Genomic DNA, 26,491 nt, shown 5'->3' with positions numbered 1-26,491 from the left:
GTTAATCCATTTCTGTGGGTGTGAACACATTGTAAGTAGGATCTTTTGATGAGGCTATTTCAGTTAAGGTGTGACCCACCTCATTCAGGATGGGTCTCAACCCTCTTACTGGAGTCCTTTATAAACAGGATGAATACGGAGAGAAAAAGCCACAGAAACAATAAGCTGAAAGCAACGAAACCTGGAAGAGAAGGGAGAGACCAGCAGATGCTGCCATGTGCCTTGACATGGGGCAGAGGAGCCAATATATAGGGATAGTTCTACTTCCCCAGTCTTCAGAGAGGGTGGAACACATTCACTGGGGATTGTGTAGAATCTGGCCATCACCCCAGTGTTCTCAGAAGATGGAGCCTTCAGTCCAGTGTTCAGGGAGAGCATGGTCACTTTGCAAGCACTTGAAAAGAGTGGGACTGCCACTTCATCAGGCCTGAAGGACAAAACATCATTCCATAGATGACTCTCAGGACTTTGAAATCTAATGCAGTATGCCCTGCATGGTTTCAGAATTTTTTAATTTTAAGGATATAATGAAGAACATGAAAAGACGATCTACAAAATGCAAGAAAACATTTGCAAATCATATATCTGATAAAGGTATATTTTCATATGCTTATTGGCCATTTGTATTCAGACTCCTCAAATAAGTGTTATTTGTATTTTTATTATTGAGTTTTAAGAAATCTTGTTGTATTTGTATTTTATTATCGAGTTTTAAGAAATCTTGATATATTTGTATTTTATTATTGAGTTTTAAGAAATCTTGATATATTTGTATTTTTATTATTGAGTTTTAAGAAATCTTGATATATTGAGTTTTAAGAAATCTTGATATCTGGAATATATGAAAAGATGCTAAATCTCGTTAGTCATGATGGAAATGCAAATTAAAACCACAATGAGCTACCACTTCACATACATTAATATGGCTATAATAAAATAGATAATAGCAAGTGTTGACAAGGATGTGAAGAAATTGGAGACTTCATATACTGCTGGTGGGACTGAAAATAGTGCAGCCACTTTGAAAAACAGTCTGGAAGTTCTTCCAAAAGTTAAACATGGAGATATCATATAATCTAGCAATTTCGCTCCCAGGTATGTACCCAAGAGAAATGAAAACATGTAAAACACTTGTATATGAATTATATTATTTTTAATATCCAGAAAGTGTAAACAACCCAAATGTCCATCAACTGAAGGCTAAATAAATAAAATGTGGAATATCTATATAAAGGAGTATTATTTTGCAATAAAAAGAAATGTAGTCCCTCACCCCACCATCCAAGATGCCAAAAGGAAAGAAGGCCATAGGGAAAAAGGTGGCCCTAGCTCCTGTTGTGGTGGAGAAGCAAGAGGCCAAGAAGGTGGTAAATTCTCTGTTTGAGAAAAGGCCCAAGAATTTTGGCACTGGACAAGACATCCAGCCCAAAAGGGACCTTACCCGCTTTGTCAACTGGCCCTGCTACATCTGACTGCAGCAGCAAAGGGCAATCCTCTACAAGCAGCTCAAAGTGCCCCCCACCATCAGCCATTCACCCAGTCCTTGGACCACCAAATAGCTACTCAACTGCTTAAGCTGGCCCACAGGTATAGACCAGAGACAAAACAAGGGAAGAAGTGGAGGCTCTTGGCCTAGGCTGAAAAGAAAGCTGCCAGCAACGGGGATGTCCTTGCTAAGAGCTGCCTGTGTTTCGAGCAGGATTGAACACTGTCACCACCTTGCTGGAAAACAGAAGGGCCCAGCTGGTGATCACTGCACTTGATGTGGACCCCATTAAATTGGTTGTCTTCCTGCCCACCTTGTGTCATAAAATGTGGGTCCCCTACTGCAGCATCAAGGGGAAGGCCAAGCTGGGATGGCTTATCCCAGAAAGACCTGCACCACTGTCACCTTGATGCAGACCAACTCAGAAGACAAAGGAGCACTAGCTGCGCTGGTGGAAGCCATTAGGACCAATTACAGCAACAGATATGATGAGATCCGCCATCACTTGGGAGGCAATGTCCTGGGTCCAAAATCTGTGGGTCACATTGCCAAGCTGGAGAGGGCAGTCTAAAGAACTTACCACTACACTGGGTTAAATGTACATAGTTGACTTTTTTTGGACATAAAAATGAAAGTCTTTTTTTTTTTAAATGTAGTACTGAAACATATAATATGGATGGACCTTGAAAACATTATGCTAAGTGAAAGAAGCTAGTCACAAAAGACTACATATTGTATGACTGTATTTATAAGAGACATTGAGAATAGGCAAATCCATATAGATAGAAAATAGATTACTGGCGACAGCAGTTGGAGGGGAGAAGGGAATAGGGTTTCGTTTTGAGTTGCTGAAAATGTTCTGGAATTAGATAGTCACGATAATTTCACAACTCTGTGAATATATTAAAACCCACTAAATTGTACATTTTAAAGGATGAATTTTATGGTATGTGAATTACAGGTCAATAAAACTGTTAAAAATAAAAAAGAAAAGAAACAATTGATATCTATAACCTTTCTAGCTGCCTAGTGAATCAAAGACCTTTAGTTTGGTTTTACAACACTGTTTTTACAAAAAGTTTTACAAAATAAGTTGGAGTTTTAGCTCCAGATTTTTATTGTTTTAAAAATACTTTATCTCCTTCAGTGGTACTCCATATTTTACCCATAAATCAATCTTTGCATCTTCTGGAATGCACCTACTTTCTCAGGTCTCAGTTCCAAAAATTTTGTATATGTTGTCCCCTCTGCTTGGAATGCTTCTCTAATTTGTTAACATTTGTTTCTTTCCAATAATGGAGATGTCACCTCTTTAGGAAGGCCTTCCCTTATTCTTCCTCCTCTAACCCTGAGTTTTGTTCCCTCGGTGTTCCCACTGCATCTTGGGCTCACCTGTGTTATAACACCTACATGCTTATTTATCTCCTCCATTAACTATGAGGTCAGTGAAGGCAGGGTTTGTTATCTTTCAGTTTTACACACCTTGTCCTGTGCCTAAGTGCCCAACAGATTAAGAAAGACTGTCTAAACCCAGTGATAATGTACTAACTTTAACAGTAGCAGACGTTACATCTGAAGTGGAATGTGTGATGTGTCCATGTGTACTAGTGGTGATAGTTACTGCAGTTTCAGTCACATCACAGGATCAGTCACAAAGCCGTGCTCACTTTTATGAGCCAGCATTGAATATCTTGAGGTATTATCATAATCTCAAGTGAGCTTCTTGGATTGAGGTTTAGCTATTAACATAAATCATGAAACTATAATCCAGTAGTCTGACTGGCATTTTTTGAGTTGATAACAAGTTTTGAGTGCCACAATTTTTTGCATATTGTAAAAGAAGCTACTTGGAAATTGTATTATAAGATATTCCATGCAATTCTACTAGGGTTTTAAAATCAGTGTTACTTTAATTTTACTTTTACTTTAAATTTCTGAAATTCATTTTATTGAATTTTAAAGTCAAGTTTTATGTTTGAAATTTAAAAATTAAATACCCATTCATTATTGGTCCTTCTGGAAAATAAGTTTTGCTCTTCAGAACTGTAAATATGATAGGCTTCTGTCCCAAAGTAGCCAACTGCTTGCTTAGTATTTGGGAATTCTATAAAAACAAAATAAAAATTTTTTTTTTTACTTTTTCATACTGAAACAATTCTGAAATGTCTGCATTATATATTGAATTTATTATTTTAGATTTGATATTGTTAACATTCATAAATTTACCATAATTTTCAAGATCCTAGCATATAACCTCCCAATTAGAACTCCACAAATTCTAAATAACTCATAATGAAGTTTCCAATTTGTCAAAAATACCATGAATACTCAAAATCCTAAAGAAACTGTACTAATGGGGCATTTATATAAACACCCCTAGTTTAAATCTCAATGGACTATATAGTAGAGTTTCTAAAATTATTTTAATCTCAGTGAAATACGTAAGAGTTTCTAAAACTGATCTGTTAGAAATCTTTCTATATGAGCCTGCAAGTAGAATGCCAGTTCTAAATGCTAATTTTGAAATGCCTGCAAATCAAAATGCCATCCTCTTTTTTAAAAACTTTATCAAAAAATTAAAAAACAAACAATAAAAAAACTTCAAACAAAACCAAATAAAAGCAATAAGAAAAAACAAATAACCTAAAATTACTACATTGCTTCCAACATATTCCTACCATACCCCAAGAAAATTAACAAACCATAACCCAACAAAGGAATAAGAAAAACAAATAACCTAAAATAACTACATTGCTTCCAACTTGTTCCTACCATACCCCCCCAAAATTAACAAATCATAGTCGTTCCTGAGCATTCCCATAACATTTACTTTACCCTCCATAACTTATCTGTTCTTACTAGATTATCATTCACCTTCACTATTTGCTCATCTATTGCTAGGTCCCCTACATTCTACAATATAAAACATTTACTTTACATTTTTCACTGAGTTCACATTAGTGGTAACATACAATATCTCTCTTTTTGTGCCTAGTTTATTTCACTCAGCATTATGTCTTCAGGGTTCATCCATGGTGTCATATGTTTCACTACCTTGATCCTTCTTACTGCTGCATAGTATTCCATCCTATGTATATACCACATTTTATTTATCCACTCATCTGTTGGAGGACATTTGGATTGCTTCCATCTCTTGGCAATTGTGAATAATGCTGCTGTGAGCATTGGTGTGCAAATAACTGTTCGTGTCACTGCTTTCAGATCTTCTAGGTATATACCAAGAAGTGAAATTGCTGGATCGAAGGGTAGCTGTATATCTAGACAGCCAGACTGTCTTCCAGAGTGGCTGTACCATTATACAGTCTTGTTTTTGGAATTAAAAGTAATAGTCTGAATTGTAGGTGAAGATGGTTGAAAGGGGTTGTTTAGAGTTATGTATGTCACAAAGAAGGAAAGCTAGAGGTTAAAATATGGGAATGTACAACACAGTGAACCTTGTGGTGTACAATGTTTATGATTAACACTATAAATTTAAAAAGTTTTTTAATGAACTAGAACAAATGTATGATGCTAGTACAAAGAATTAATAACAGTGTGGTATATGGGAAAAAAGTGCCTGTTGCAAACTACAGCTATAATTAACAATAATATCTTAATATCTTTCATCAACAGTAACAAATGTACCACACCATGCTAGGGGTCAAAAATAGAGGGGAATAAAGTGTATGGGGTGTTTTGGATTTTCTTTTTTTATGTTTATTTGTTATTTTTCTTTTTGGAATAATGAAAATGTTCTAAAATTGATTGTGATGATTGCACAACTAGATGATGACACTGTGAGACTCTGTATTCTTTGGATGGATTATATGACATATGATTGGATTATATGGCATGTGAATATATATCAATAAAATTTGCAGTTTATAAAATGAAGGAGAAATTAAGACATTTACAGATAAACAAAATCTGAAAGAGTTCATTATCAGAAGACCTGCCCCATATGCAAGCTAAAGTAACTTGAAGCCGTAAGAAGGAATAAAGAACATTGGTAAATGTGACTACATAGGTAAATATAAAATCCTGTGTAGCATTTACTTTGTAACTGTTTTCTCCCCTTTATATGACTTAACAGACAAATGTGTAAAATAACACTTTAAATCTATGTTAATGGGCATACAATGTATAAAGATGTAACCTGAGACAATAACAGTATAAAGGGGGAAGGTCAGAGGTCAGAAATATATAGAAGTAGGGAGTTTGTATAACACTGAAACTAGTTGGGTACTACTCAAACTATGTTGTTATTAGTTTAAGATGTTACTTGTAGTTACAGAGGTAAACATAAGAAAAGAACTAAAAAATATATAGAAAAAGAAAGAAGGGAATCAAAATGGTACAATTACCATTTACTAAACAGAAACTAAATACAAAAAAGAGGCAGAAATGAATAATTGAAGAGCAAAAGGCATAAATAAGACAGAAACAAAAAGACAAATATTGTGTGATTTTCTCATATGAAATACTTAGAATAATCAAATTCTTAGAGGCAGAATAATTGTTACTAGGGGTGGGGGAGTGGGGAATGGGGAGTTATTGCTAATAAAGTATGCGCTTCAGTTTGGGATACTGAACATATCCTGGAAATAGCAGTGAAAATTACACATATTGTCAATGTATTTAACGTCAAAGAATTGTCCACTTAAAATAGTTAAAATGATTTTTGTTATGTATATTTTACTACAATGAAAAGTAAATTGATTATTTAAAAATATAGCTCACAAATTATTTTTTTTAACAAGAAGACAAGTTTATTCTGTTTCAAAAACACTAAGTACTTACATTGTGTTTTTTTTTCCTTTTTAATTTTTATTGGGATTGTTCAGATACCATACAATTATTGAAAGATCCAAAGTGTACAATCAGTTGCCCGTGGTACCCTCATACAGCTGCGCATCCATCACCACATTTAATTTTTGTTCAATTTTTAGAAGCTTTTCATTACTCCAGACAAGAAATAAAGTGAAAGATGAAAAAAGAAAAAAAGAAAAGGAAACTCAAATCCTCCCATATCCCTAACCAACCCCCCTCAATTGCTGACTCATAATGTTGGTATAGTACATTTGTTACTGTTTATGAAAAAATGTTGAAATACTACTAACTGTAGTATATAGTTTGCAATAGGTATATAATTTCTTCCCTATATGCTCCTCTATTATTAACTTCTAATTGTATTGTCATACATTTGTTCTGGCTCATGGAAGAGATTTCTAATATTTGTACAGTTAATCATGGACATTGCCCACCATAGGATTCAGTTTTATACATTCCCCATCTTTGATCTCCAACTTTCCTTCTGGTGATGTATATGACTCTGAGCTTCCCCTTTCCACCTCATTCACGCACCACTTGGCACTGTTAGTTATTCTCACTTCTTACTACCAGCACCTCTGTTCATTTCAAACATTTTAAGTTCATCCTAGTTGAACATTCTGCTCATACTAAGCAACCGCTCCCCATTCTTAAGCCTTGTCCTATATCTTGGTACCTTATATTTCATGTCTATGAGTTTACACATTATAATTAGTTCCTATCAGTGAGACCCTGCAATATTTGTCCTTATGTGTCTGGCTTATTTCACTCAGTATATTGCCCTTGAGGTTTTGTCATCAACCCATTTTTTTTTTTTAAATATGGTTTTGTTCACATACCATACATTCCATCCTAAGTAAATAATTGATGGTTCTCTGTATGGTCATATATTTTTGTGTTCACCACCTTCACCACTATCTATATAAGGGCATCTACATTTCTTCCACAAGGCAGGAGGGAGAGTCAAAGAAGGTAGAGAGGTGAAAGAAAGAGGAAAAAAAAATGACAGGTAGGAAGCAGTAAAAGGAAAAGAACCTTAAATCAAAGTAGAGTAAAGAGTCAGACAACACCACCAATGTCAAGTGTCTAACATGCCTCCCCTATCCCCACCTCTTATCTGCATTTACCTTGGTATATTGCCTTTGTTACATTAAGGGAAGCATAATACAATGATTCTGTTAGTTACAGTCTCTAGTTTACGTTGATTGCATCCCTCCCCCAATGCCTGTCCATTTTTAACACCTTGCAAGGTTGACATTGCTTGTTCTCCCTCGTAAAAGAACATATTTATACATTTTGTCGCAATTGTTGAACACTCTAGATTTCACCAAGTTACGTAGTCCCAGTCTTTATCTTTCCTCCTTTCTTCTGGTCTCTCACATGCTCCCAACCTTCCTCTCTCAACCGTATTCACAGTTATCTTTGTTCAGTGTACTTACATTGCTGTGCTACCATCTCCCAAATTGTGTTCCAAACCATGCACTCCTGTCTTCTCCTATCATGCTGTATTGCTCCCTTTAGTATTTCCTGTAGGGTGGGTGTCTTGTTCACAAAGTCTCTCATTGTCTGTTTGTTGGAAAATATTTTGAGCTCTCCCTCATATTTGAAGGACAGCTTTGCTGGATATAGGATTCTTGGTTGGTGGTTTTTCTCTTTCAGTATCTTAAATATATCACACCACTTCCTTATTGCCTCCGTGGTTTCTGCTAAGAGATCCGCACATAGTCTTATTAAGCTTCCTTTGTTTGTGATGGATTGCTTTTCTCTTGCTGCTTTCAGGATTCTCTCTTTGTCTTTCACATTTGATAATCTGATTATTAGGTGTCTTGGCTTAGGCCTATTCAGATCTATTCTGTTTGAGGTATGCTGTGCTTCTTGGATCTGTAATTTTACGTCTTTCATAAGAGATGGGAAATTTTCATTCATTATGTCCTCTATGATTGCTTCTGCCCCTTTTCCCTTCTCTTCTCCTTCTGGGACACCAATGATATGTACATTCTTGTACTTTGTTTCATCCTTAAGTTCCTGGAGACATTGCTCATATTTTTTCATTCTTTTCTCCATCTGCTCCTTTGCGTGTAGGCTTTCAGGTGTTTTGTTCTCCAGTTCCTGAGTGTCGTCTTCTACTTCTTGAGATCTGCTGTTGTGTGTTTCCATTGTCTTTCATCTCTTGCATTGTGCCTTTCATTTCCATATATTCTGCTAGTTGTTTTTTTGAACTTTTGATTTCTGCCTTATGTATGCCCAGTGTTTTCCCTACAGCCTCTATCTCTTTTGCGAAATCTTCTCTAAACTTTTTGAATTGATATAGCATTAGTTGTTTAAATTCCTGTATTTCAATTGAAGTGTATGTTTGTTCCTTTGACTGGGCCATAACTTCATTTTTCTTAGCATAGGTTGTAGTTTTCTGTTGTCTAGGCATGGTTTCCTTGGTTACCTCAATCAGGTTTTCCCAGACTGGAACAGGCTCAGGTCCCAGGGGGAAGAAATATTCAGTATCTGGTTTCCCTGAGGGTGTGTCTTAGAAAATTGCTCCACCCTGTGAGGCCTCAGGTCACTGTGTTTTTCTGCCCAGCAGGTGGCACCTGTTAGCCTATAATGGTGTGAGGAGGTATGGCCATGTTCCCTCAGGCTCTGGGGTCTGGTTCTGAATGGAAAGGGCCCCACCCCTTTCCTCTTAGAGAAGATAGACCCCCTAGGGGGAGGTCATTAGCATTTCAATGGTTTCTCTCTCTGCTTGTGCCATCTCCACCCTTCTCTGAGTCACAGCACTGGGAACTGAAAATGGCTGGGGCTTTCTCCACTGAGCCAAAAAAGAAACAGATAGTCCCCTTCAGACCGAGTCCAAGGCAACCTTCTGGCTCTCTAAGGTCAGTTGTCACCCAAAGCCTCTGTTTTTTGGGGATTCGTACCTGTTTTTAGGGGATTCGCTACTTAAAACCCCAGTTGGAGCTCAGCTGAGCTATATTCTCTTGCTGGGAGAGAGCTTCTCTCTGGCACCACGAGGCTTTGCAGCTTGGGCTATGGGGGAGGGGGTCTCACGACTTGGATCTGCAGGTTTTACTTACAGATTTTATGCTGTGATCTCGGGCATTCCTCCCAATTCAGGTTGGTGTATGATGAGTGGACAGTCTTGTTTGTCCCCCTGCAGTTATTCTGGATTATTTACTAGTTGTTTCTGGTTTTTTTTAGTTGTTCCAGGGGGACTACTTAGCTTCCATTCCTCTCTATGCCGCCATCTTCCCTCTCCTACCACAAATTACTTTTTGATACTTTCTCTGCTTTACGAGCAAATATTAACAATTTTCTTTCATAAAATCAAAATAATACAAACCCCATACAAAGAACTCCAACATACCCCTGCCCATGCACCTACAGATACTGAGATCTACTAATATTAACATTTTTCCACATCTGCTTCTGTCCCAAAGTGGCCAATTGCTTGCTAGGTATTTTATGGTATAAATACACAATGGAATATTATTAAGCCATAAGAAGGAATGATGTTCTGTTACATGAAGCAACATGAATGAACTTTGAAGACTTCACATCGAGTGAAATAAGCCAGACCCAAAAGGACAAATATTGTATGATCTCACTGGTATGAAATAATTAGAATAAGCACACTCATAGAGTCAGGATCTGGAATACAAGTTAGCAGGGAATGGGACAGATGTAGGAATAGGAGTTGCAGCTTAAAATACACAGTTTCTCTTTGGGAGGATGGAAAAATTTTGGTAATGGATGGTGGCGATGGTGGCACAACATTGTGAACATAATTAACAGCACCGAATTATATATTTGAATGTGGTTAAAAGGGGAAATTTTAGGTTGCATATGTGATACTAGAAGAAAAACTACGTAAATCCATGGGACTCCACAACACAAACAATGAGCTATAAGTTAAACTATGGACTATAGTTAACAGTGCAATTATGAAAATGTGCTTTCATCAATTTAACAAATGTTCTAACACCAATGAAAGGTGTTAATAATATGGTGGGATATGGGAATACTGTATTTATGCATGATTAATCTGTAACCCACAACTTCTTTAATAAAAAATAATTTAGAGAACTCAATAGGAGGAGCAAAAACTTTACCCATATTATTCCTCTTTCCATTAATCTTTCTTCCTATCTGATGTTCCAAAATTCTTTCTTTTACCATTTCCTTTTGTTTTCAAGAATTTTCAATAACCATTCTTTTAGGGTAGGTCTGCTGGCTACAAATTCTCTTAGTTTTCCTTCATCTATGAATGTCTTATCTTCATTCTTTTTTTTTTTAATGTAGCTATAATACAGTTTATTTCAACATATTAAACCAAACTATAACAATACAACTCCTTTCTTTGAAAAACCTGAATTCTATATATGCAGAGGTGTTTTGATTGGCCATATTGTATTTTAGCAAATTGTATTTAGGTACACCATATTAATAAAGCTTTATGTTTACATAGTAGATACTAAATAACTTACATAGTAGATACTAAATAACTTTGCTAAATGACTAGACACTTGGAAAAAACCAAAACATAATTGTAAGACAGAGTCAAATGTATAAGTTAAGAACATTGGGAGCTTAATCAGAAAAAGACTGAATTGCTGACAATATTTGTATCTGAACAAAAGAAGATCATTCATCAGCCTTTAATTTTCACCTACATTTTCTTTAACAGAATTAAGCCAAAAACTTGAAGGATTAAATACTTTCTTCCTAAATCCCCAGGTTTATCAGATTCTCCTTCAAACGCATAGCTGTCTAAGGAGGACTAGAACATTTAAAGAGTGGAGAAAACAAAAGTGTACATTTTTCACTTCGGTGACACTCATCCAGATTCTACTGTGGACAGTTTCCTAAGTCAGCTACCAATTCACTCAACTTAGTTCAAAAACATAGTACCTGATTATGGTATGAATTTGGCTTTCGGGCAGCCCACCAGCAGTTTTTTTTTTTTAATCATTAAAAGTTAGTTATCTTTACCCTTTCGCTTAATAAATACAACTGAAATTTTAGAATTCTATGACAGTGATGTTGGCATATTTAAATGTAAGATGCAAAATTCTGAATAATAAATAATTTTTCTTTAAATATGTAAACTACTACATTTTCTCAATAATCATTTTCTTCATGAACAAATGAAATATAAATGCCAAAGAATAGAAAAATTTGGATGTTCCAAAATGAAACTATGCTAATAATTTCATATATGAAGACATGACTGCAATAACCTTATGTTGTAAGAGTAATTGTTTCTTACTGTATATCATTGGACAACAAAACCCAGCCTTATCTGAAAGCATTGGACCAAACTGTCTTCCCAAGTCCTCAAGGCCATGCTGTACCCACTATGATAAAACATTTTTAATAAATTCAATCTATCATAGTACTACACATTTTTACAGTCTTACATAATGAACTTAACTTTACTATTCAATGATTTAAATACATGTGCTGTAAAATGAAAGAACAGTTATAAACATACTCTGAATTTTTTCTTGCACAATATTAAAAAAGATTTCCACAACCTGTTAATCCTTAAGAAATAAGAGCCTAAGTACTGAACATAATAAAATAAATATCAGCAATCTGGAGGCCTGAAAAAGAATATATAATACCAAATGTAATAAACTCAGTGTATTAAAAATCTGGTATTTCAGTGTTAAAACTTCAACTGAATACAGTAAGGTTTGTTGCTACTATAAATAAGCTTCCAGTTAAAGCACCGGCCATTCCTATGAGAAAGATCTGGACTTTTTTTTTTTTTAAAGGGTATATGCACCATAAAACCCTTTTTTTCTTTCATTCTTATTTCACTACAGATATCGGTTTTGTATCTCTAAGTTTTTGTATAGTGGTATATGAATATCTTTGAACATATTTCCTGAATATAGTTCAAATGTTTCTCTATGATACTTTGATATTTTAATGAATGTATATGATACTTCAATTAAAGATATGATACTTTTAATGAGGAAACAGGCAAAATCAAATCAAGATGGATGGCAAAAAACTAACCATAATATAACATAAAGAACTAAATATAAGATAATAAGTTATGTGATAATTTCTAAGAAAAAAATTATACTGAAGGGACAGTGACTATGAGCAGATTTTGGCCAAGTCACTTAACTGCTCTGAGCCCCACTCTCATCATCTGTAAAATTTAAACAGTAGCTGTTCTCTCAAGCTCACAAGGCTGTTGCAAGGATCAAGTGAGATGATTTTAAAACAAAACTGTGAAGTACTGTACCAAAAAAACGGTATTATCATAAGTCAAAATATCTCAACTTTCTGAGATTCTCTCTGTCTAATAAATGATGTCATGGCCTGCTCCTTTGCATTCACTTGAAAACTCCTTCAACTGTGATCAAGTCAATAGATATGGAATGAATGGTGCAAAATTTTATGCAAAATGAAAAAAAAAATTCTCTAGACTTTAGCTTCCAGAATCTTTATAAACTGTGGTTGGCTGTGAGTGGGGAACCACACTGCTTGATGTGGCTCAGGCTTCCTCTTGACACTTCCTAAAGATAAAGAGGAAGCAGAATTCTCAGACACTCCTGGCCTTTCCTCAGTCTCTCTCACTATCTGTTATCATGTAGCACACAGGCTGATCCATTTAAAGAACCATAAAACATTATAAGAAAGAACCGTAATAGCAGAAAGAGCTTTAAGAATATAAAGAAACACTGCAGAGATCAGTCATAGGTACAAATATGTCATAGGTACAAATATGAAATGGTTCAAAAATCCCTTCCAGTTGTCCTTTTATTAGTTCTCAAGTCCATGTAAATGGTTCTGGGCCAGCTTCTTCCAAACTGTGTTCTGAAGAACACTAGGTTATGTGAGATGTTTACAGGTGAGAAACAAATCTGAGTTAAATAAGTTTGGAATATGGGGAGTAGAATAAGTTTATGTACTGCAAAATTTCTCAGAATATTTGATGTACTGACTACATGTTCTAAAGGGGAATGCAGTGTGTTGTTTGACCACTGAATCCCTTTTTTCCTACACAAATCATCTAAAGGTGTTAACAGCACTTGGAAATGCTGTTCTAGCTAATTCTCCCTGATCCTAAACACTCCAGGGCTAAGTCTGGTTAGTTACCCTTTTAATTTCTAAAGAAAGAGAATTATTTTCTATTTTAACAGATGCCCCTTTTTTTTATTTTCTGTTCAAAATAGCTACTTACAAGGTCAACCACTAAGATAATTTTCAGGATTCCATTCCCTGAGCATCCCTCCCAAAGCAATGAAGAACACAGTTCTTCTACTTCATAATTAAGAGTTCAAAGAAGTTATTCTCAAATTAATGAGAATTATAATCTTCATAAGGAAATCCCTACATTATTCCCTCAAACATTAAAAATACAAAGATACAATTCTAAATCTTAGGACCTAGAATCACAATTATTTTGAAAAAGATGGGAGCATTTTATCACAATGCCACTGCAATTAGTATTACCAATAATAATAATTATTATAATTAGTAGCAGCAGTAATATTGGTTAACACATGTTGTGCACCTTAATCCTCATATACACTCTATGAGGTAGGAATTACTATTATACCCATTCTAAATGTAAGAACACCGAGGTTTAGAGAGATTAACTGACTTGCCAAAGGTCACACAAAGTATTAAGAGCAGAGTCTTAAACTCCTATCTGGTCCATCACCCCAAGTTCTTAACCACTACTTGATGCCATCTTGTATTTCAGTAACAAAAAAAAAAAAGCATTTAGGTGACACTCTTGTTGCTAAATGGGAAAATTAGAGTGTACCTAAAGAAATCCAATGTGATTGGAATTTGGTTTTGGACTTCCTTTTGAGCCAACTCCTATTTTCTTAAAGGAGATACTTGAGGTACAAAAGCAGAGAGACAAAAACAGACTGCTATTTACTAATGAGAGGTTAAGATATGGGGAGGATTTTAGAAATCTGCATCCAAGGTGAAGACATTATCTGTGGTTTCTGCCATAACGGCAAAATGCTGATACTCTGAAACTCATTTCTCAAAGAAATTTGTTTTCCCCTCTAAAGAAATGTTTTCCATAAAATCAAAGGGATTTTCTGTAATCTATAGGCGACAAACTCAATGTACTTTTTCTGTAATCTATAGGCTACAAACTCAATGTACTGTTTCATCAAAACACAATTCAGGATCTAAGAGGGCAGCATAGAGAGGAGTGGAAGCTAAGTAGTCACCTGGAACAACTGAAAAAAACCAGAAACAGCTAGTAAATAATCCGGAATCACTGCAGGGGGACAAACGTGACCGTCCCCTCATCATATACCAACCTGAATTGGGAGGAATGCCCGAGATCACAGCATAAAATCTGTAAGTAAAAACTGCGGATCCAGATCGGGAGACCCCTTCCCCACAGCCTGAGCTACAAAGCCTCGTGGTGCCAGAGAGAAGCTTTCTCCCAGCAAGCGAATATAGCTCAGCTGAGCTCCAACTGGGGTTTTAATTAGTGAGTGTGAACTGCTCACTACAAGGTACAAATACCCAACAAGTAGACAGAGGCTTTGGGTGATGCCTGACCTTGGAGAGCCAGAGGGTTGCCTCGGACAAGCTCTGTTCCTTTTTTAACTCAGTGGAGAAAGCCTCAGCCATTTTCAGTTCCCAGTTCTGTGACCCAGACAAGGGTATAGCACAGGCAGAGAGAGACCACTGAAATGCTAATGACCTCTCCCTAGGGCATCTATCTTCTCTAAGAGGAAAGGGATGGGGCCCAGCTTTACTACCTGCCTTTCATTCAGAACTTACACCAGTCAAGAATTATAGGCTAATCTTTGCATCAGGCTGGGAGCGCCCCTGCACGGCCCGGCAGCCCGGGACTTCCCTTGAGGGATGACGTGCACTAGTGATGTAGTACAGCTTTCCCTCAGCAGAGGTCCTGGAAGATCACAGCTGAGAAGGGGGGCCTGCTTGGAAAACCCAGGGATGCTACATCAATGCTGGTGGTTTGTGGGTCAGCGACAGAGAAAATCTGGGGCAAAACTGAAATGAAGGCTCAGACTCTTGCAACAGCCTTGAATCTCCGGGAATACCTGGGAGGTTTGAATATTAAAGCTGCTCTGCCTCCCTGACCACCCAGACACACACACCATGTTCAGGGCAGACAGCTCCAACAACAAACCCAAACTGAGTTCACCAACTGAACCCCACAAAAATCATTTCCCCAGACACCACAGAGACAGAGTTGGGGAGAACTGACTTGAGGGGTATAGGTGACTCACAGATGCCATCTGCTGGTTAGTTGGAGAAAGTGTACGCCACCAACTTATATTTCTGAAAAATTAGATTGGTATTTTTCTTACAACTTGAAAGAACCCTATCAAGCAAAGCAAATGCCAAGAGGCCAAAAACAACAGAAAATCTTAATGCATATGATAAAACCAGATGATATGGAGAACCCGAACCCAAACACCCGAATCAAAATATCAGAAGAGACACAATACTTGGCACAATTAATCAAACAATTACAATCGAGGAATGAAAACATGGCACAGGATATAAAAGACATGAAGAAGACCATGGAACAGGATAAAAGGGACATAAAGAAGACCCTAGAAGAGCATAAAGAAGAAATGGCAAGAGTAAATAAAAAAATAGAAGATCTTATGGAAATAAAAGAAATTGTTGGCCAAATTAAAAAGACTCTGGATACTCATAATACAAGATTAGAGGAAGTTGAACAATGACTCAGTGTCCTAGAGGTCCACAGAACAGAAAATGAAAGAACAAAAGAAAGAATGGAGAAAAAAATTGAAAAAATTGAAATGGATCTCAGGGATACGATAGATAAAATAACATGTCCAAACTTAAGACTCATTGGTGTCCCAGAAGGGGAAGAGAAGGGTAAAGGTCTAGTAAGAGTATTCAAAGAAATTGTTGGGGAAAACTTCCCAAAGCTTCTACACAATATAAATACACAAAGCATAAATGCCCAGTGAACTCCAAATAGAATAAATCCAAATAAAACCACTCCAAGACATATTCTGATCAGACTCTCAAATACTGAAGAGAAGGAGCAAGTTCTGAAAGCAGCAGGAGAAAAGCAGTTCACCACATTCAAGGAAACAACATAAAACTAAGTTGTGACTACTCAGCGGCCACCATGGAGGTGAGAAGGCAGTGGCATGACATATTTAAAATTCTGAGAGAGAAAAATTTCCAACCAAGAATACATTATCCAGCAAAACTCTCCTTCAAATTTGAGGGAGAAATATGGGATTCTTGGTAGTGGTGTTATTTGCTGTCCTTACTAGTATATTATATTGTATGACATGTTATTTTTCTTTTTATCATTCTTTTCTTTTTGCTAAAAACAAAACAAAACAATTTTTCTTGTAGTAATCAATATGTTCAAGTGCTGATTGTGGTGATAAATGTACAACTTTATGATGATATCATGAACAACTGATTGTACACTGTGGATAAATGTATGGTATGTGAATATAACTCTATAAAATTGTAGGAAAATATATATATAGGAGTAAAAGTGTTGGAGAAAACATGGTGAGAGGGATGATGCCTCACCAGTATGGACTAACTACAATGTGTAAACTCAGAATTGAATCTTAGAACATAGCCTAACATGGACATAATAATTGTATTAGTCCCTAGATTGTAAGCTCTTACAGCAGTTAACTCTATCCCTGAATTGTGATGCCTATCTCTAAAATTTGAGATGCTGATCCCCTAGCGTATAACCTGATTGGTCTCTGGAACAATGCATATCTCTGAGACGCCTGAAACTCAGAGCTAGAGCTCTGCAGATATGAATGTCAGTATTAGTGCATACAGCCACTGTCAAAAAAAAAAAAAGCTGAAAAAGAGCCCAGACTTCAATTAATGATATGAATGAAGCAGGTCTGGTTAAGACCAGGGCAAGACAGACCAAAGGGTAAAGGCTGAAACTGATTGTGTTTAAAACTTCAACTTCCATATGAGACCAAGGGAAGAGATATCTATTTGGTACAGGATCTAAATTTTCTAAATGGTACAACTCTACAGTCGATTTGTTCAAACACCACCATTGCATGGAACTTTGAATAAGAAGTGAGATACGGTAGGTTAGTATAGGCTGGAGTGAAATAGTGACACATCCCAGAGTAATTTGGGCAGATAATAAAAAATATATTTACAGCCTCCCCCTCCCCAGCCCGAGGATCTGGGGGAAGGTGCGGATGTGTTGGACATCTTCACCTGGACTGGTGTTGATGTTGTCACAAACATCGGGACTGGCGGTTTGATGTGCTGAGCCCTCGATCATGGGACTTGCCCTTATGAAGCTCGTTACCACAAAGGAGAGTCTAAACTTGCATGTAATTGTGCCTAAGAGTCTCCCCCTGAGTACCTCTTTGTTGCTCAGATGTGGCCCTCTCTCTCTCTAACTGAGCCATCTCGACAGGTGAACTCGCTGCCCTCCCCACTACGTGGGACCCGATTCCCAGGGCTGTAAATCTCCCTGGCAATGCAGAATATGACTCCCAGGAATGAATGTGGACCTGGCATCGTGGGACTGAGAGTATCTTCTTGACCAAAAGGGGGATGCAAAATTAGATGAAATAGCTTCAGTGGCTGAGAGATTTCAAATGGAGTCGAGAGGTCACTCTGGTGGACATTCTTATGTACTATATAGATAACACCTCTTAGGTTTTAATGTATTGGAATAGCTAGAAGTAAATACCTGAAACTACCAGACTCCAACCCAGCAGTCTGGACTCCTGAAGACAATTATATAATAATGTAGATTACAAGGGGTGACAGTGTGATTGTGAAGACCTTGTGGATCACACCCCCTTTATCTAGTGTATGGATGAGTAGAAAAATGGGGATAAAAACTAAAGGACAAATGGGGTGGGATGGGGGGATGATTTGGGTGCTCTTTTTTCACTTTATTTTTTATTCTTGTTCTGGTTCTTTCTGATGTAAGGAAAATGTTCAGAGATAGATTGTGGTGATGAACGCATAACTATGTTATCATACTGTGGACAGTGGATTGTATACCATGGATGATTGTATAGTGCGTGTGAATGTATTTCAATAAAACTGAATTTAATTTAAAAAAAAATTGAGGGAGAGCTTAAATTTTTCACAGACAAACAAATGCTGAGAGAGTTTGCCAATAAAAGACCTGCCCTACTTCAGATACTAAAGGGAACCCTACAGACAGAGAAACAAAGAAAGGAGAAAGAGATATAGAGAATTTTAACAGACCTATACATAACCCTACATCCCAAATCACCAGGACACTCATTTTTCTCTAGTGATCACAGATCTTTCTCCAGAATGGACCATATGCTGGACATAAAACAAGCCTCAATAAATTTAAAACAAAACAACAACAACAACAAAAAACAACTGAACATATTCAAAGCACAATCTCTGACCACAACGGAGAGCACAATCTCTGACCACAATGGAATACAAATAGAAGTCAATAATTTTTGAATTGTAACTCCACTATTTACTTCCTACATGATATAAAATACACAAACTCTAATGACAAATCAGTGGTTTTGAACTCAATGTAAAATATGTAATTTTTGACAAGAACTATATAAAGGTGGGGAAATGGAGGAGTATAGGAACATAGTTTATGTGTCCTATTGAAATTAAGTTGGTATCAAAGAAAAACAAGATTGTTATGGATTTAAAGGTTTAATTTTAAGCCCCACAGTAAACGCAAAGAAATTATCAGAGAATATGACCATAGAGATGAAAAGTAGAGTATGGATTAAGAGAAATGGGGGAAGGGGCAATGGGGAGTTAAGAAATGAGTGTAGGGTTGCTGTTTGAGGTGAAGGGAAATTTCTAGTAATGGATGGTGGGAAGGTGATAGCATTACAACATTCTGAATGTGATTAAGCCCACTAATGGAAGTCTAGGGAGGGGGTGGAATGGGAAGATTTAGGCTGTATATATGTTTCCACAATTGGGGAAAAAAAAAAAAGTCTAAACAGATGACAATTAAATGCCAAGGATGACCCTGGATGGGATTTGAGGACAGAGGACAGGAGGCTCAAAGGGACACAGCTGAGACATAAGGAAAAGGAAATATAGAATGTAAGCTTTGTATCATTGTTGAATCTCTTGTACTTCTTAGCTGCACTTAATGGAATTGCATAAAAGAATGTTCTTGTTCATGGGAAGTATATATGTGAATTTTAGTGTTTGTTCAAGGATGTGTGCAGCTAGCTCTCATATGTTCAGAAGACAGAGCAATAGATGATGGAGGATAGATAGGGAGGGAGGGAGGGAGGGAGGGAAAGAAATAGCGATGTGACAACATGTTAAAGTTAGTGGATCGGGGTATCGGGGAGGGGGGTCAGGGTATGCTGGAGTTCTGTTCATGGGGTTTGTATTGTTTTTTGCAACTGTTCCTATAACTTTGAATTTATTTCAAAAAAAAACAAAAAAACAAAAAAACAAACCAACACAATTCATTCCAATGAGGCCAACTGGCAAGGCTTCTGTTAAAAACTCCTGCTCAATCTCAACAGCATTAATAATGATCTCCCTGACCCTTTCTTCCAAAGGTTTATTTACTAAGTATTGAAACATCAGGCAAGCAAAGTCACAGTGAAGCCCTTCATCTCTGCTGATGAGTTCACTGGAAAAAGTGAGTCCAGGCATAAGACCTCTCTTCTTTAACCAGAATATAGCAGCAAAAGATCCTGAGAAAAAAATACCTTCTAGAGCAGCAAAGGCCACCACCCTTTCCCCAAAAGTAGATTTTCTATCTGCTATCACAAGGCCCAATCTGCTTTTTTCTTAACGTATGGCATTGTTTCTATTGCATTAAATAAAAATTCCCTTTTCTTGGGATCTCTGATGTAAGTGTCTATTAGCAAACTATACATCTCTGAGTGAACATTCTCGAAGAGAATTTGAAAACCATAGAAACAGCGAGCCTCTGAGACCTGTACCTCCTGGCTGAAGCGCTCCACCAAGTTTTCATTTACAGTTACATCACTGGCTGCAAAAAAGGCTAAGATGTGAGAGATAAAATACTTCTCTTCTGATTTAAGCTTGTTCCAGTGAGGGAGATCCTTTGATAAGTCAACCTCTTCTGCTGTCCAGAAGGATGCCTGTGCCTGTTTATACATTTTCCAAATAGCGGGGTACTGTGTTGGAAAAATGACAAAACCGCAAGAACTTTCTCAGGAGCAGCTTTTCATTTGACTTCGCTTCATTTTCACTTGTATCTGAAGATAATCTCAATGTCTCCGGCCATCATCATACCTCTCCAAAGCAAGCGTCCATCATAACATCCAGGGACAGGGCAGATGAGGCTACGGCAAGGCAAGCTCACCCTGCTCGGGCCTGGCCGCTTCCGGCCTTTCCAGGCCGTGCCTTGCGCAGACTCCGCCAGAACTACAGCATTTGAGGAAACCAAGCGCCTCTAAACACCTATCTTCATCCTTGAAGGATATTTTTTATTTTGCCAGGTATAGAAACCTGGGTTGACAGTTCTTTCTTCTTACTGGTTTCCATGGTTTGAAGAAAAACTCACCGTTATTGAAATTGTTGTTCCCTTACAGGAATGCATTTTTTGGGGGTAAGGTTTCAAGTTCAGTAGTCACACTCTCTCCAAATACCAAAAGCAGTTACAATTCAAATCAACACAGAAGCTTGTGTGCAAATTATGGAGAACTGAGGCATCATATGAAATGTTAGGTTACAGATGATTTTGCGTTTTTGTATGTGTGTTACTTTGTTTCAAGGGTGCGTCTCTTCCTTGGTCCCCTGAACTCAGGAAATATCAACAGCTGACCCACAGTAAAAACTGACAAATTCTGAAAATTAAAAAAATTATAATTACCAAAAATATCACTGCTTCCTCCTTTCGCATTTTGCTTTTTAAATTCACAGGGTTTTTTTTAGTTAAAAATTTTTTCTTTAATGCAGAAAAACTGACAGTGAAACAGCTCCTGGAAGAATTTGCAGCAAACTGCATGAGGGTGTGGGAAACTGAAGAGATGAAACAGAGGGATTAGATAGGAAGGGGTCCTCCCCTCAGTTACTGTAGCCTCGTAATATAGCTAATATAGCTGGAGTGGCTGTATTAATATCTGATAAAATAGGCTTTAGGTAAAAAACTGTTACAAGAGACAAAGAAGGACATTATATGTTGATAAAAGGGCTAATTCATCAAGAAGATATAATTATACACGCATCTAACAACAGAGCCCTAAAATATATGAAACAAACATTGACAGATTTGAAGGGAGAAATGGAAAGTTCCACATAATAGTAGGAGACTTCAGTACACCACTTTCAATACTGGATAGAACATCTAGGCAGAGATCAATATGAAATATAGCACTTGATCAACATTATAACACAACTAGACCTAACAGATATACATATAGAAAACTCCACTCAATAACAACAGAATACACATTCTTCTTAAAGGTACATGCATCATTCTCCAGGATAGACAACATTAGGTTACAAACAATTCTCATTAAAATTAAAAAGATTAATATAATACAAAGTATCTTCTATGACCACAATGGAATGGAACTAGGAAACAACAACAGAAGGAAACAGGAAAATTCACAAGTATGTGCAAATTATACAACACGCTCACAAACAACCTAAGGGTCAAAGCAGAAATCACAAGTTATATTAGAAAATAGGTAGAGATGAAAATGAAAACACAACATACCAAAATGTATGGGATGCTGCAAAGGCAGTGCTCAGAAGGAAATTCGTAGCTCTAAGTGCCTACGTTAAAAAAAGATCTTAAATCAATAACCTAACTTCACCCTTGAGGAACTAGAAAAAGAAGAGCAAACTAAACCCAAAGTTAGCAGAAGGAAGGAAATAATAAATAACAGAGCAGAAAAACACTAGAGATAATCAGCAACTGACAAGTTGGGTCTTTGAAAAGAATAAAATTCACAAAGCTTTAGTTAGGCTGACGAAGACAGAAAACAGAAAAACTAAAATCAGAAATGAAAGTGGGGACAACACTACTGACCTTACAGAAATAAAAAGGATTATAAGAAAATACTATGAAAAAGTATATACCAACAAATTAGATAATCTAGATAATATGGTGTTGGGGATTGAATTATGACCCCACAAAAGACATTTTCAAATCTTAACCTGCATTCCTGTGGGTTTGAACCCATTTGTAAATAGGACCTTTTCAAAATGTTATTATAGGTAAGATGTGGCCAAATTGAATAAGGGTGTGTCTTAATCCATAAGATTGGAGGCATTATAAAGAGGAAATTCAGATGCAGTCGGTAAAGCCAGCCACCAGAAGAAGCCAGAAGTCAGGAGGCAGAGAGGAGAGAGATCACCACATGACAGGACGACCATAACCAGGGTGCTACTTGCTCTGGGAGAAAGCATGGTCTTGCTGACATCTTTTTATTTCTTTATTTTATTTTTAAAAACAAACATTTCCCCTTACTCTCTCACTCATCCCCCAGTAATTTCTTGTCTCATTTCTATCTCTACACATTTACTGTTCCTAGTAATCTTTTATAAGTGGTGTCATATGGTCCCTATGTTCTTCCATGCTGCAGCACATGCCATAACTTCATTCTTTCTCATGGCCAAATTATACTCCATTGGGTTTATAAACCACATTTTGTTTATCTATTCATTTGTTGATGAACCCTTGAGTGGTTTCCATTTTTCAGCTACTGTGAATAATGCTGCTATGAACATTGGTGTACAAGTCTCTATTTTCACTCTCTTTGGGTATATACCAAGAAATGGAACTGCCAGGTCATATGGTAGTTCTGTATTTAACTTTTTGAGGAACCACCATAGTGCTTTCCACAGTGGCTGCAAAATTTTACATTCCCACCAACAATGTATTAGAGTTCCAATTTCTCTACATCCTCTTCAAGACTCATTATTTTTCATTTTTAAAATAATAACCATCCTTGTGGATGTGAAATGGTATCTCATTGTGGTTTTGATTTGCGTTTGCCTAAAGACTACTGATGTTGAGCACCTTTTCATGTATTTATTGGACCTCTGTATATCTTTGGAGAAATGTCTATTCAAGTTCTTTCCTCATTTTAAAAAATTGGGTAGTTTGTTTTTGCTCTTGCATTGTAAAAGTTCTTTATATATTCTAGATAGTAAGCATTATCTAATATGTGGTTTGAAAGTATTCTCTCCCATTCTGTAGGTTGTCTTTTCACTTTCTTGACAATTTTCTTTGATGCTAAAAAAAGTGTTTAATTTTGATGAAATCAAATTTATCTTTTGTTTCTTTTGTTGCTCATTCTTTTGGTGTCATATCTAAGAACCAACTGATGAATCCCAGGTCTTCTTGATTTTGAGCTCCTAGTTTCAGAACTGTGAGACAATAAACGCTTGTTGTTTCAGCCAACCCATTGTGTGTGTTATTTGTTTTGCAACTCTGGCAAACTAAGACAAATGGGCACATTCCTATTGCTATTCAACATTGTGCTGGAAGTCCTAGCCAGAGCAACTAGGTTAGAAAAAGAAATAAAACCTTCCAAACTGAAAAGGAAGAAGCAAAACTATCTTTACTTATAGATGACATGTATGTACATATAGAAAATCCCAAAGATTCCACAAGAAAGCTAGTAGAGCTAATAACAAATTCAGCAAATTTGCAGGGTACAAGATCAACAAACAAAAATGAGTTTTTTCTATACATTAGCAATGAACAATCCAAAATGGAAATTAAGAAAACAATTCTATTTACAATAGCATCTAAAAGAGTGAAATATCTAGAAATAAATTTAGCCAAGGATGTAAAAGGCTTGTACATTGAAAACTACAAAATAATTGGTAAAAGATTTGTAAATATCTGGCAAACAAATGAAAATGTGCTAAACCCCATTCATAATTATAGAAGTGCAAATTAACAGCACCAGGAGATACCATTATATACCTACCCTACTGGAAAAAATTTTTTAATCTGTCTATACTAAGTATTGGTAAAGATGATCAAGAACGCTTATACCCAACCTGTGGAAAAATAAATTGTTTCAGCAATTTTAAAAAACACTTTTCATTACCTAGTAAATGTGGAAATATACACAGCTTATAAAAGCCATTTCTTTCTCTAGGCACATTTTTAGAGATATTTGTATGCAAAAATGCTCACAACTTCAAAGTTTGTAAACTTTAAACAACCCAAATATCCATCAACAGAACTGATAAATAATCTATGGTATATTCATACAATGGAATCCCATATAACAATGAAAATAAGCAAACTAGAGGTATTCATAATGGGAATATATCTTACAAACGTAATGTTAAACAAAAGAAACAGTATATAAAGCATGATTTCATTTACACAAATTTTAAAAAAAACAACACTCAATCACATTATTTTAAGAATGCAAAGAAATTATTACCATAAAATTCTGAATATTTGTTAGGGGAGAAGGGTGGAAGGAAGATTGTATCCACACAGGGACTTCTAAAATGGAAAGAGAAATCATGTTCATGCAGACACATATAGGGACTTTCTGGGCTATTATCAATGTTGTATCTCTTGATCTAGATGGTGGTTATATGGTTATTCACTTTATAATTATTCATTAAACTGTACACTTGGATTTTATTCTTTTTTCTGTGTGATTTTAAAATTCACAATTAAAATGGCAATAAAAGGGGAAATCCTCATACAAAATAAAACCATGAACATTTTAATATTGTTTAAGTCAAATTGTGTAAAACAGTTATCCTGTACCCCATCTCTGACCCTCACCCCACTATTGGTCCTCTTGCCCCTGGTGTGGGTGTTCGGAAAAGGGTGAGGCTCAGAGATGGAGTTAATAGGAAGGGAGATAGGGATGGGTAACAGTCAAAGATGGAATAAAGCAGAAATGGGGTAAACTTAAGGGATTACTTAAAGATCAAAAGTCAGAGATGGTGAAGGAAGAAAATTAAGAACGAAGTCATGGATAGAGTTAGGGTTTGTCTGTCAGGCACCTTATTGGCTTATATAAAAGGAACAATTTACATGTTTCCATAGCTATTTTGTTGATGATGCAGAAAACTTAACAGCAAAATAACCACTTCCAACTGCTCATGTGAAAAAATCCTGATTTGGTCATGGCAGGCTTCTTGGAGGTAGTGATCTGTGACTTGAGACCTAAGAGATGAGTAGATGTTAACAGAATGAAGAGGAAGGGTAATTGATGTGGAGGAAGGGCATAAGCCAAGACACAAAGCACACACGTGTGTGCAGGAAGACAGCAGGATAGTGCTGCTGAGGCAGAGCATGCAGAGGGCTGAGGCCAGAGACGAGTGTCAAGGACAGAATATGAGGGGCTTTGTGTGCTATGTTGAGTTCAAGAGTTAGTGTCTATGCTGTTTGCAATGGAGAGCCTTGGGAAAGTTTGAGGGAAATGTCATAGTCATGAATCAATAAAGAAATATTTTAAAACACAAAACAGTAGGTGTGCATGGACTAAGTAATGTAAAAATGTACATATTTTCACTTTAAAAGATTAAAAATCAAAAGTAATGCTTAAAGTGTTTAATTACCATTAAATAGTTTTATTCCCTTTCAAGTCGATTACCAAATAATTAATTGGGTTAGTTGTCATTCTGTTTTATCAGTCTATCTGTGATACATAGATAAGTTTGATTACCATGAGTTGTGATAACATGCATATTTAAAAATCAGACATAATTTGACTCATTAAAATGCAAACTGTTTCATGAGACACTAACAGCCAGCTAACATTTTATATTTCTCTTCAATACATTTTAATTGCAACAGACAGAACTTAAATCTTGAAAGTGCTAAATTTGTAGCAAATAAAAGAAAGGACTTATTTATTCACTTTGTTGCATCTTTAGTAAATTCATCATTCTCCACATGATAAAGGATTCGGTAAAGAATTAGACAGATTTTTGAAGGATGGCTTCAAAATAGATGATCAAAGAACATCTTTAAAGCACTTTAATGGTAGCATCTTCATGAATAACGAGGTTTATAGAAGCTACTGAGAATGCTCAATGAGAATTTTAAAGAAAGGTTTATAATTATAAAGATGGGACACAAGTTCAAAATCCATTATCAAATGGATAATGAAAATGTATTTAATTAGCTCTTGGCAGGTTAAAATTGTACTATTGATTATGAATTATGCCCAGCCCTAAAAAAAGATATTACTTTATCTATGATAATAGTAA

The 26,491-nt window shown here is 36.3% G+C and overlaps 1 protein-coding gene and 2 pseudogenes across 8 annotated transcripts in view; 1 reads left to right on the top strand and 2 right to left on the bottom strand.

Annotated features, from left to right (window-relative positions):
• CATSPERE (catsper channel auxiliary subunit epsilon) overlaps positions 1-26,491 on the bottom strand; it is a 244,006-nt gene that overhangs the window by 170,389 nt on the left and 47,126 nt on the right. For 6 of the 8 annotated variants that reach the window (XM_037822416.1, XM_037822373.1, XM_037822378.1 and 3 more), the window contains one exon: positions 3,484-3,590. In XM_037822416.1, the coding sequence (XP_037678344.1) occupies positions 3,484-3,590 (107 nt within the window). Of the gene's footprint in view, positions 1-3,483; positions 3,591-24,699; positions 26,421-26,491 lie in introns of those variants that run through there. The other 2 variants (XM_037822401.1, XM_037822389.1) reach the window with 2 other exon arrangements.
• LOC119523621 lies at positions 1,287-2,082 on the top strand (annotated as a pseudogene).
• Positions 14,249-20,962, bottom strand: LOC119523613 (annotated as a pseudogene).

This window comes from Choloepus didactylus, chromosome 2, assembly GCF_015220235.1.
Source record: "Choloepus didactylus isolate mChoDid1 chromosome 2, mChoDid1.pri, whole genome shotgun sequence".
NCBI classification, from domain to species: domain Eukaryota; kingdom Metazoa; phylum Chordata; class Mammalia; order Pilosa; family Megalonychidae; genus Choloepus; species Choloepus didactylus.
This window is presented reverse-complemented; position numbering and strand designations above follow the sequence as displayed.